At 43.6% G+C, this 13,420-nt stretch overlaps 1 protein-coding gene across 1 annotated transcript in view; it reads right to left on the bottom strand.

The window, feature by feature from the left end:
- The window catches only part of SCYL3 (SCY1 like pseudokinase 3), a 917,463-nt gene that overhangs the window by 694,657 nt on the left and 209,386 nt on the right, over positions 1-13,420 (bottom strand). The window contains exon 6 of the mRNA XM_078686597.1: positions 10,667-10,744. Within this exon, the coding sequence (XP_078542723.1) occupies positions 10,667-10,744 (78 nt within the window). The remainder of the gene's footprint in view (positions 1-10,666; positions 10,745-13,420) is intronic.

The raw sequence follows: 13,420 nt of genomic DNA, 5'->3' as shown, positions 1-13,420 counted from the left end.
GATTGGTATCAGTAAAGTGCGTGATCTCTGGGTTAAGGGCAGGATAAAGACTTTCGCGGAACTACAGACGGAATATAAACTAGGTGATAGGGAATTTTTCCGCTATGCTCAAGTTCGCCACGCGTTGAATCCGGTTTTCCCCGTGGGTAGCGACATTCCGGAATCCTCCCCTTTCGAAGATCGTATATTAGATGGTCACGTGCCGGATAGCACTATTTCTCTGATCTACAAAAAGATTATCAATGATCGCTCGAGCACCTCCGGGCGACCTGGATTGCGGATGGTATTGAATTAGACGACGAGGACTGGCAATCTGCGATATCCTCACCCAAAGAGGTCGCAATCCCGGCCCATCTCCGCCTGGTCCAGCTTAAAATCCTTCATCGGATTTATGTTACCGGGCCCCGCTTGATCCGTATGGGCTACTCGACGGATGGCTTGTGTAGGCGTGGTTGTGGTCTGCTTGGTACCTTTCTCCACATACTTTGGGAATGTCCCGAGATGGTGCTTTTTTGGACTCGCATACATGAGGTGATGAATGAAGTAACAGGTGTTGTGATGTTGCCAAGAGCCCGACGATGTTTGCTGAATGTATGGGAACCAAATGACTATGATGTGTCGCAGATACGATGGACGACCCTTGGTAATATGATTGCTAAGAGAGACATTGCACAGCTTTGGGGTTCCCAGAGGCCCCCCACAGTGACGGCCTGGAAAGAGAACATGGACTGGTGCATGTTTAGAGAGAAGACTGTATATGTGGCGAGAGGCAGACCGGGAAAATGGGGGAAAATTTGGAACCAATGGAACTCGTACCGGGGAGACATATGTACGCCCCCTCTCACGGAGATCTCTAGTCCCCCTCAATCTCCCTGACCCGACATTCCTGATGTAATGTAGCGTCTTTTATTCTTGAATTAGTGTTTACTGCCTCCAGCCCCTTCATCTGTGTAAAACAACTCCTGTATCGTACCATTGTGTATCTCCCGTCCTCATTGAGCGCTCGCCTGATTGATGTATTGATGTTTTATTGCCTTGTTTGTTTTTCTATGTTTCCTTTCATTATAATAAAAAGAGTTACAAAAAAATAATAATTCTGGAGAGAGCTGGGGACCTTGTTGTTGGGGACAATATCTCCATCCTCCCTTTGGGCTATTTCTATCGACCCTATAATATCTCTTGTACGGTTGGGAGAAGCGGGTCTTCATATACATCTGGCCATCTTGTGCACCCGGTCTCCCTTAACAACCGCTTTGACGTCCTCACCTCTTTAGAAGATATTGACTGACTAACTAAGCACAATTGTTTGGCCCTAAATGGGTTGATTCTGCCCAGGGAGCCTGAGGCCCTTGGTAATTGTTCGGTGACATGCCTGCCGCCGTCCCCTATACTAGGAGTACGAGTTGACATGGTAGCGGGGGTTGCCCCATGTAATAATCCTAGTAGCTCTGGAGGAGGTTGCTCTCCGCAAGGGAGACCTAACTTGGCAGGGTGGGATGACTTGGACGATATTCAATCAGTAGGTCCAGCCGCATCCAACTACCAGTATGGTACCGCTGCGACTGTGGGTAATACACTCCCGACCCCCTTGTGGCAGTTTGCATCAAGGATAGGCAGTGTGTCATGACAGTAGGGTTGTGGAACATTGCTGGGCTTAGGAAGGAAACTGCATCCCTTGACTGGGCGAGGTTTATAGATCAATTTGATCTTTTGGCCTTTCAAGAAACTTGGGCCACTGACCCAGTCTTCCACTCGGGCTTTTTAAATTTTTACAAAGATTCCCAACGTGGTCCGAAAGGCAGACCCATAGGTGGCCTTACGTTCTGGGTGAGACCGCAACAGGGGTGGAGGTATGAGATGGTGTCCATTGACAGTCCAGACATAATGGTCCTACGGTTAGGCACAGATCATGACTGGGTCACATTGATAATTAATATCTATGCCAGAGGGTAACCTGGAGGTAGAGTTACGATCAGAAATCCTGCTTTCCAATGATATGAGGAGGGTCAGATGGTCCTGGCTTAGTGAGAAGGAGGGGGATTTGGGTGCTATGAAGGCTTTAGTGGCCCATTCAATAATGTGCCTCCAAAGCTGTACCTCACAGGAAGATATAAACCAGATTATCCTCCAGGTTCATAGTGACCAGTTTACAAACCTCAGAACTTTTTTTATCAAGTCCAGCAAAAAGAAGGCAAAGGTGGGGGTTCTAAGAGCCTTGTGGTACAATAGAACATGTAGAGAGGCGTACCGAGTATTGGCAAAGGCGATTAGGTTGAAGGATTTGGGGAACATCAAACTTGCCAGGGCCAATTATAAAAGAACCCAATTGACAGCTAAAAAGGAGTGGGACAATAACCGCTGGCAAGATCTGCTTACGGCTAGTAATGAAAAAAACATGGCCAATTTCTGGCAGTTAGGGAAGCGGTGGTAGTGGTGGCCCATCTAACTCACCGGTAAACTTTGTCCCACCGGATCAGTAAGCCGAATATTTTAAGGCACAGTTCTCTTCGCCTAACGTTAGTCTGGATGTTTTTTTAATTCCCACCCGATACCTACTTTGGTATTTAAGGAAACAGAGGTAGCGACAGTCCTCTCCCTGGCCCCAAGTGGTAGGGCCCGGGCCTTGATTGTGTTCCGGTGGATTAATTGGCCCATGACAAAGCTAATTGGGTGACTTACATTACCTATCTAGCCAATGCCATTGCTAGTGGTGTGAGCCTTCCTGTTACCGGGCCTGGTGCTGTTATAGTTCCTGTGAATAAGAAGGGGGACCGTGCACTACCTGGTAACTACAGGCCCATCAGCCTCATACTCTATCCAGAAAACAGTGGCGACGCTAGTACTGAGTCGAGTACGGCAGTGGATGGAGAAATCTAACATATTATAATCTATGCAGGCAGGGTTTCAAGCCCATACCAGTACAATCGACCAAGTGCTTAGATTTATAAATGATATTTTGGCGGATTGTTATCCTAGGTAGGGGTACGCTATACATGGCCTTCATCGATTTAAAGTCTGCATTCGACCTTGTCCCTTGAAATAAGATGTGGCGAGCTTTTTTGGAGGCTGGGATGCCGGCTGAGCTGTTAACTATGATAGTTAAATTACATGATCAAAACTATGCCCAGGTCCGATGGGGCACACACGGAGAAGTTACAGATAGATTCCCGGTAACTAAGGGCGTGCGCCAGGGCTGAGTCCTTGCCCCTACCCAGTTCTCATTGTTCATCAACAGTGTGGTACGGTATTACTCCACATGCCCCACCAATGCTTCAACTTTGGGGGGCCTAAAAACACCCCTGCTCATGTTCGCGGGCGACACCTTGATTTTATCCAAAACCCAATCTGGTCTTCAGGCTGCGCTGTCCAGATTTGAGGAGTTCTGCCGCGATCATGAGCTGGTCGTCAATGTGGACAAAACAAAGTTTATGGTGCTCCACTCCCAAAAGTTCAAGAGGGGCAAGGTTATTATGAATAATGTCCTTTTAGAGCAGACTGAGGTATTTACTTATCAGGGGTAACTTTGTATGATTTTGCACTGGGACCCTAAAATCGACGTGCTTGCTTTGAAACATGCCCAGTTGGCAGGCGCTCTTTTAAAAGAGCACAGGCTTTCTTTCACTAAACCCCTAGCTCCCGCACTAAAAATATATAATTCCAAGGTTGTGAGCGCTATCTTATATGGCGCAGAATTCTGGGGCCAGGAAGATATTACACCTATAGCCACTGCCCAAAACAAATTTATGCGGGCACTAACAGGTCTGCCGCAAACCACTCCTTTTGTGCCCCTGTTTTTTGGACTTAGGATGTATCAGTATTGAGGATCTGGCCCGATTGAGGACTATAGCACTGTGGAGAAGGCTGTGGGCCACACCTGAGCTGTCCTTGTATGCTAAATCCCTATTGGATTTTAGGGGAGTTTATTTTATTTATTTTACAGATTTGTAGCGCGCATGGCTGCCCGTAAGCGTCCCAGCGCTGGTGATAAAGAAACCAGATGTGAAAGGGAAGCATTACGGGAACAGCCAGGTCTTGAGTGTCTTACGGAATGAGAGTAGGTTGGGCTGGGCCCTAATGTCTGGGGGCAGCGAGTTCCATAGCTTGGAAGCATTATAGGCAAAGAGTCGACCTCCAGAACGGGCCTTCTTGATTCTGGGTACAGATGCTAAGTTGCAGTGTGAGGAACGTAAGGTTCTCTTGGTGTTATAGGGAGTGATGAGGTTTTTTAAAATAGGCGGAGCCTTTCCATGAAGAATTGTGTGTGTCGTGCATAATGCCTTAAATTGTATTCTCTCCTGGATGGGCAGTCAGTGCAAGGCGTTCAGGGCTGGTTTGGCTGAACAGCGACGATGAGTTCCTGTGAGAAGACGGGCGGCAGCGTTTTGTACTGTCTGAAGTTTAGATAGTACTTTTTTAGGGGCCCCCAGATATAGGGCATTGCCGTAGTCCAGGCGAGACAACACAAGGCCCTGAATCAGGAGTTTTTGAGATTGTGCTGGGAGTAGAGGCAGAATTTTTCTGGTGGTCCGTAAGGAGCCATAACACACACCGGCCGTTTTTCTTGCTTGAGTGAAGAAATTAAGACCTTCGTCCAGCCAAATTCCTAAACTCTTGATTTCCTGTTTAGGATTAGGTGGTCAGGGTGGCCACAGAGATTTGGGTTGGTATAGTGACTGATTGCCTAGAACCATTATCTCGGTCTTATCATTATTGAGTTTAAGATGTGAGATGTTCATCCATTTAGTTGTGTCACTAAGGCATTTATGGAGGTTGGTGAGAGATTGGTCTTGCTGACTTAGGGAGACTACCAATTGGGTATCGTCAGTGTAGGTTAAAAGCTTGATCCCGAATGGGGTGACGATCTTCTCAAGGGGGGACATGTAAACATTAAAAAGGGTCGGACTCAGGGATGACCCCTGAGGGACCCCACAACTAATGGCAGTGTGCCTGGAAATAAAATTACCATCTGCTACCTGGAAGGACCTGTCGTTCAGGAAGGATTCCAACCAGGACAGGGCCGTCCCTGTGATTCCAAGATCCCTAAGCCTATGGATCAATGTCGAGTGGTTGACGGTGTCGAAGGCTGCGCTCAGGTCCAAGAGGATCACTGCCACTGATCCTCCTGAATCGATGATCTTTCTTGCCTCTTCGACTACCGCCAACATCGCAGTTTCTGTGCTCTGGCCAGGCCTAAATCCCGTCTGGGACGGCTCCAGGAGACCATTGGCTTCAAGGTATTCAGAAAGTTGATGATTGACATATTTCTCGGCTGTCTTGCTGATGCCTGGGAGCAAGGAAATCGGCCGAAAATTGCTTAATTCAAGTGGATCTAAGTGTGGTTTCTTAATGAGGGCTTTGACAATTGCTTTTTTCCAGCTGGGTGGAACAGCACCATGGGTAAGCGAGGTGTTAATCAAATTTGCCATATAAGGAAGGATAGTAGGAGCAACTGATTTTAAGATATTAAAAGGTGTGGGATCAGTTGGAGATCCACTTTTGATCGAGTGTAATATTGGAGAGAGAGTATCTGTTGTCAGGGGAGTGAAGTGGGTCAATTGATATGCTGTAGTTTGGGGTGTGGAAGTAGGCGGGTTAACAAAGGAGAGGGCATCGGATGCTTGTGACGGAAGGGAATTAAGAATGTTTTTTATCTTTGATTCAAAAAATTCCGCAAGTTCATTACATCGGTTGGCTGAAGGCTCTACTGGAGGGGGAGGATCAGGTGCTTTGAGAGTTTTTTAGCAATTTGAAACGTCTCCCTTGATGAATTGGCCAATGATTGGATTTTTTCTTCGAAATATTTGAGTTGGGCGATTTTAAGTGCCTTTTTGTAACTAAGAATAGTGAATTTATATTCAATTTTTATAGTAGGATCGAAAATTTTTCTCCAGTCTCTTTCCGATTTCTTACAGCTTTTTTTCAGAAGCCGCATTTCCTGGGTGAACCACGGGGAGGTAATTTTACCTCGGGCTTACATGTAGATTTTTTGGGAAGGGTTTTGTCCAGTGTCTCTCCTATCCATTTCGAAAACTCCGCGTCGGCGTGAGTAGGGTTGGAGACAAGTCTAGGAGGGGAGCGCTCTAGATTTAACTTCGATTTTTCTGGGTCAAGGGTAGCCCAGGAACGAGTGGGCTTATTGGGTAGGGATTTAGGGCGTATGATGTTATGTAGCTGCCAATTCAGTGAGATTAAGAAATGGTCAGACCATGGTACCGGAGTATGATCTAAGGTTGTGAGATCATTAATGTTGGAGAAAATAGGATCCAACAGGTGGCCCAGAAAATGGGTTATTTGTCTACTTTGTAGCCTAAGCTGCAAGGTTTCAAGGTCTGCTATTAGATCAGAGGCTAGTTTGACTTCATTTTTATCGAAATGAATGTTAAGATGTCCCAGGATCATAAAAGTAGAGTGGATGGCAGGCAGTGTACAAGTATGTTCCATGAGAGATTCACTGAACTGACCCATGGGTCCTGGAGGGCGATAGATAAGAATTCCTGACAAAGATCTACATGGGGAGATTTGAATAGAGAATAGAACATTTTCACAGTCTAGAAGGGGGCTGCCTTGCAATCGGCAGGAAAGATGGTCTTTATAGATTATAGCGATACCCTCTCCCTTCCCTTTGGAACGGTCTACATGTTGAATTAAGAAGCCAGGAGGGAGGGACTTGGATGCCTAAGTAAGATCAAGTGGCTTCGGCACATAAAAAATGCTCTGATAGATATGGGGATGGGTACACTGTGGGAGAATCCCGAAACGTCCCCATTCCCGTAAAAAAAAAAAAGAGCTTAAGGCAGCTTATATGGACATGGTGAAGTCCAAAAGGTTTTCCTTTACTATCAGGCCTACCTTGACTAGGGATTTCCTGTCACTGAAACATGAGGCTGGCATCGAACAATATTGGGACATCATCTTAAAACCTCTGGACAGGAAGCTTTACCACCAGTTCCGGATAGGTTCCCTTCCTACCAGAGTTCTCTGGGAAATGGCTTAAACCAATGTCTGATTGATGTCCGCTGTGTTTAGGCCAGTCAGAATCAATTGCCCATATCCTATTTGTATGTCAAGCCTACAAGCCACCAAGGTTGTTCCAACCTAGGTACAAGAGATTCTGTAGTTGCTCTAAGGATCCTACAGACCTGTACACATGAATCCATTCTGATTGCTGTGACAAAATTCTGGAGTTGGGTGTGGGTGATACGGGCAAACAAAATCAAGGGCTTATCATCTTAACTTGCCCACTTGGTTTTATTTTTCCTGTATTCTTAATGAAATTGTAATGGGCTGAGATTTTATTCAATATTTTTAATTGATGTTTATAACAGTCGTCAGTGCGGAGAATGAATGGTTTAATGCTTTTTTAGGTAATTTATTGCGCTGATTTGGTTTTGTGTGATGTTATTATTGGTAATATTTATGTAACTATGGATTGTATTTGTTCATCCATTTGATAGTATGTCTTTTATGGTTTTATAATCGAAATAAAGACTGATGAAAGTGAAACTTCTAGGAAAAGGCCTTCAGCTTGCTGTCTCACTGTAGCCAAACAGAGGCAAGTCAGTGGACTCTTGGAATCCACTTCTTTGACCAGGCTACAAGAGGGTGCGGGTCCAGTCCTTCATGGCTCCTCTCAGGATACAGGCAGAACGTCCAGTCCTCTTCAATTCTTCTGCAGGTACAGAAAGTGTACTGAAGTGGGCGCCTGGAGATACAACATTTATGCCTGGCACCAGCTAGTGTGTGAGGTTGACCCATGGGACCTTCTTAACCAATGGGGTAAAAGTTACCAGGGCCAAATCTACTCACTTTTCCAGTATTTCCTGTTTGCCTTACTACAAATCGGTTCACATTGACTTTTGTCAGGACCTTTTCAAGATGGCAAATGTCTTCTGCCAGACTAAACTTCGTCTATGAAGGTTGGGGGTGTGTGTGGAAGTGTCACTGACAAATCACAAGTGTCCACCCACATCGAACACTAAAATCCACTGAGAAGCAGGGGATGTAACCACCAAAATCCCAGAAAGAGGAGTCTCTGTCTTCGTGGAACCAGACAGGAGATTCACAAAACTGTACTAGCACCTTGTTCACTCCCTTTCAGGTGTGCCCTAAGTGTTACATATTGCTCACCAAACCCACCAAGCAGAATTGAACCGTGAAGTGTCACAGGATACCCTGGGAGGCATCTCACACCTTGTTGACACCTGTTCAAGGCTGTGAACAGGCTGGGGAAAGCTGTTGAGCTAATGCAAAATAGTCTCTAGGAACTTCAAGCAGGTAAAATTTGACTTTTTATTAGTTACCCTTCCTCAATATTTAATACAAATCTAACTTCACCATTAAATTTGATGTTTATTAGAAATAGAGATTGAATTATATAGCTAGTATCTTTACGGAGTTAGCAGATTTAGTATTTGAATTTGCACTCTAGTTTTCTACACATGACAGCTAGGCCTACCACACTGAAAGTAGCTTTTTTGGGCCTTGTCAATGTAGGGAGATGACAATATTAATTTTCTACAAGGCCCACTTTTAAATATCATGCACCCTAACTTATGGCTACAAGGTTTGCAGTTTGAATAGGGGTGACCTAATATTTAGAAGGGGTGTTTTTACCTGCCAAAAAGGGTTATTTTAACAGGTTGTACTGCAGGTTTTCACTTGCTGCGGTCCGGCTACACAGCGTAGAGTTGTAGCCATGTTTATACTTAGCCGGCCTGGTGGCTTACTGAACTCATAAATCCACTGTAGGGACCTGTCTTTGACCACATGGTCACAGGTTCAAATCCCAGCAGGTCCACTTAGTCTTTCATCCTTTTGAGGTTGATAAAATGAGTACCATTGAGTTGGGTAACAATAAACATCTGTTATTCAGGGCCAAGATGCCCACAGGTGAACATGCACTTTACAAATATGCATGTTATGTGTCACTGCCACTTTAGAGAATGGAAAAATAGGTGCTGCACTCCACTAGTGGAATTAAAATTCCAGAAGCTGGGTGCACTTTTCCTACACCATATACTTGGGCCATTCAGGCAAGTTAAATGGGTCAATCGTTATCACTAGAACAGTGCCAGCAACTCTATATGTTTATACTCTTTTTTATTTTTTTTAGACAGTAATGATAAATGAAACTGAGGAAAAGAATTTTAAATAGTATGGTTTTAATAGTTTTATCATGAGAACACTACAAGGGTATATTGGTTGGTTCTTATTATGGATATTTTTATTTGTTGTAATATTGAATTGTGTTTTTCATGTATATTTTCATGTAGATAACAGTGTTGGAACAGATTAGTAGCAAGCATGAAGAAGGAGGTTGGACCTGTGTATGCCTCCGAAACGCGTCGCTTTTTGGCCTACTCGTTGAGAAAAAAAAGTCCATATAACATTTACAGCTTAATGTGCAATATTTATAAAGGACTATGAGATCAAATATCAATTGATTGTAACTTGATTGTTCTGCAATTAATATTGATCTATTGATACTGTAAATATGATTTTAATCTTTTTGCATCCATGTGCATATTTTATGTTTTTTAATGAGTATTTAAATTCTATCGAATGAAGTATATGTTTATATATTTTTTTGAACCAAACCAATAAACATTTTCTTAATATTTGATTTTCTGGCACCTGTAACATTGATCCTGTGACAATTAAGTGTTGTTTGTGATGTGAGAGTCTGATTGGAATGCTGAATAAATACCCCAAAGGGCACTTTACTATTGGTTAGCAGGAGTAAAATGCAGACCTCTAAAGCCAGCAAAGATGTATTGACCAAGCAGAAAAGGCGGATTTTTTACTCACATATTTAAAGCATTCACATCTTTCAAAACTGCTGTTCAACCTGGAGCTACTCCAACTCAAACCAGCAAATTAGATCACGGTCTGAAAGAGTTTCTTTGATAAGCTCTGTAAGATTCAAGTCACTCCACCTTACAGAAATAAGCAGGACCACTTAACTGGGGGTGAAAAGCAGATGTGTAAAAATAGTGAAGCATTTCTTACAATAGCCGCATCAGGAGGAGACCCATAAAATCAAACCCATACATAAACCCAATCTTCCACTGTATCTACACACCGATAAATGCTTCCTTTTACAAAGTCAAAACAACAAAATTATTTTCATCACAAAGTCTGTTTCAAGGGATGAAATCCACAGGTTTCACAAGTCATAGGGCTTGCTGATTAAGTGTTGCTAGATTGCATCAAGTCTAAAAGCCTGTGTTTGTTGGTTGAGCTTCCACCTTCAAAGACTTAAAAACCTAAGAATCCCTTCGGCGCTATGGTCCACAGAAAAAATACTTTTTGGATGAACACGAGGTCAGTCTGACTTGTTTAAATAATGTTGTGATTATATGTGATCAGAAACATGCTCTGGACATAACTCATTAAACTGGCATTAGTAGAGCAGTGCCCAATTGAATTTGGGAATGTGTCTATAAAACAAGGTTCCACAATTTATTTAAAAACTGCAGTCACTTATAATCATCTCTCTTTCAACCCACAACCCTCTTCCTTCTGCACAAACGTCAAACGGGTCATCGAGATTTTTTTGCTTGCAACTGATCATCCAGTATTAACTTATTTTATTAATAGTGCCTTTTTCGTTGAGATATATAGTCATGTTGCAAACTTAGTCTTTCATGGAAATATTAATACTTACTTGAAAAAAACATTTTTTTCATCTTCGGTCTTCACAGTTAAATCCTTTAAAAAATAGATAACTTCAAGGAAATCGTTCCTGGGAATAATAAAATAAAAAGTGTTAACAACATTCATAATGCAAGAGGTGCTAAAAGCTTAAGAAAGAGATGAAAGTGTGAGGTATAATATTCTTTGTACCTGAAAATAACAGTATAATAAAGACTGCACCAGCACGACAGGAGAAAGTGCATCAGTGTCATACAGAAGATAAGGCCTGATTAAGAGCTAGCACTCCTGCAGTACAGTGGATTTGTTCCTGGTCAATAAAAGGTGGATATAATCAGACACCACTGATATTAAAAAAAACAGACTGCTTGCCTAGAATCAGAGTTCCAAATTCTAAGCACTGTGGCCTGTGTGTCAAAACATTGGCAACCTTTATAGTGATATGACCTTCACACTGACAAACCTTTAACTTCAACTTGACCATGGAAGTGCCCTCTTATGACCTTGCACTTGCAGATTTACTAGTCGAAGTCCAGGCCTAGCGGTTTTTGAGAAGAGACATGTTGAATTGAGAGCATGGCACGTTGAGGTAAAGGTTTCGTCAATGCACAGGTCTTTCACTGTAATGGTTGAAGATCCATATGAGGTGCAATGAAGCAGGCAGATTAAGCCACTGAATGCTCAAATCTTATTTCTGCTACTGAAATTTCGACAAGCTTCTTTACCCTTATATACTTTGGAACAGGGATGCCTTCAAGCTCATCGTCTTTTACATGTCATCTCCCTGAAATATATGTTCGCAGCTGTAAAAATGTAGGCATGCTTGTGAGGAACACGTCTGAGATGCATTACTGTAAATTAAGGTAAAAACCTAAAATAACACTTGGAAAAATTATGGCCATTCACCCATCTAAAACAACAGGCCCTAAGGTCTAAAACAAAACAACACCACAGGTGCATTGGCTGCAAAGTTGATGGCCACCTGATGGTTATTTGTCTGACCTGGACAGGTGGAAAGGAGTATCATTGGCTAGTCTAGTGGAAGCAACAGGAGCACATATGAGCATTGTTTAGTGTGTTGTACAGTAAGAATTTGGCTCTTGGTAACCCAAAGTACGTCTAATGTCTGCAATTACTGCAGCATTTCAAATGAAATTGCATAAATTCCTGCAAATTACGTTTACCTCTTACGAGTAAGGGAGGCAATATCATGGCCACAACACTGAGCCATTGGAGCCGTCCAAGGAGCACCATCAGAGGCTGGAGTCCTGGTCACTCGGTTGGGCCTCCAACTTTGGATCCAGTGTGGTGGAGATGTACCCCTCCATTGAAAGGGGATGTGGATAGTTTGTCCTTAGAATGTGAGAATGAGTTTTTTGATAGGGTTAGTAAGAACGTGTTGTTATAAACAGACTGCTCGATTGGGGGGTTGTTCTGGATGGCAAACAAAATTACTTTTATACCCAGCTGAAAGAGAACAGATGTCCTGAGCATCGTAACCATACAGTGTGAAGGCAGTGGCTAGACGGCAAGAGTATGTGGTGTTTAGCAATAACTTCAATGGCTACTTAGGGTATTAGTCATAGCTACAGGAGACAAAGACACAAAGTGGGGAGTGTGTGAGGGTGAGGTGCTAGGGCTGGAAGCCTTTCCAGTAAATCATGAGGACGTGGGATGTGAAGCACCATTTCAATGCTATCCTTTTGTCAGGAAGGAGGTTTTAAAAGTGGGAAATTAATTAACTCAATAAACATATTTGATAATGTTAAAAACGGTGTAAACAGCTTACTGTCTACATTCAACTTTGAGCAGGAGGCTATGTTGTAAGTTTAAGTCAGTGATGCCAATTTCAGTTTTATTTTATAAAGACAACAATTTCCTACTTTTGGATTAATCGAGAGGCATGCCACAGGAAAGAGCTGCAGATAGCTAGAGAGCTGAATGCCAGAGAAACATTGAGTGCACCGCAAAGCAACAGCTTTGTCCTAGTGTGAATTCAGCACTATAGCACACTATAGCTTTGTGAACAAATGATCAACAGCAAGGACAATAACATGCAGTTCTAGAAAACCTTTGGTTACAAAGCTGCTTTGAAATAAAGAAATGTCTCTTTACCTTTAATCAATCAGGGAATTGTAAGCGCGCTACTCACCCGTGACTGTCTCAAGACGCTGGGAGGAGGGGGGGGGGGGGGAGGGGTATTGGGCGAGGAGTCTGCAGATCTGTTTAGCCAAAGAGCCAGGTCTTGAGGGCCTTCCTGAAGGTGTTCAGAGAGGGGGAGCGTCTGATGTCTGCCGGTAGCTTGTTCCAGGTCTTGGCTGCAATGTGAGTGAAGGATCTTTCACCTGCTCTGGCGATGCATGGGGTTTCATCCAGTGCGAGGTTGGAAGATCGGAGGTTTCTTTTGGGTACATGGAAGTTGATTCTGTCATTGAGTTATATGTGTCAGTTGTTGTGTAGACATTTGTAGGCGTGAGTGAGGATTTTGAAAGTGACTATCACAGGGGCCAGTGGAGACTTCGTAGGTGTTGATCAATCAATCAATCAATCAATCAATCAAGAGCATTTATATAGCGCACTACTCACCCGGAGGGTCTCAAGGCGCTGGGGGGAGGGGGTCCGCTACTGCTCGAACAGCCAGGTCTTGAGCTGCTTCCTGAAGGCGAGGTGGTCTTGGGTCAGGCGGAGGTGGGTCGGAAGGGAGTTCCATGTCTTGGCGGCCAGGTAGGAGAAGGACCTTCCTCCTGTGGTGGCTCTTCGGATGCGG

The sequence above is a fragment of the Lissotriton helveticus genome, chromosome 1_1 (assembly GCF_964261635.1).
Source record: "Lissotriton helveticus chromosome 1_1, aLisHel1.1, whole genome shotgun sequence".
NCBI classification, from domain to species: domain Eukaryota; kingdom Metazoa; phylum Chordata; class Amphibia; order Caudata; family Salamandridae; genus Lissotriton; species Lissotriton helveticus.
This window is presented reverse-complemented; position numbering and strand designations above follow the sequence as displayed.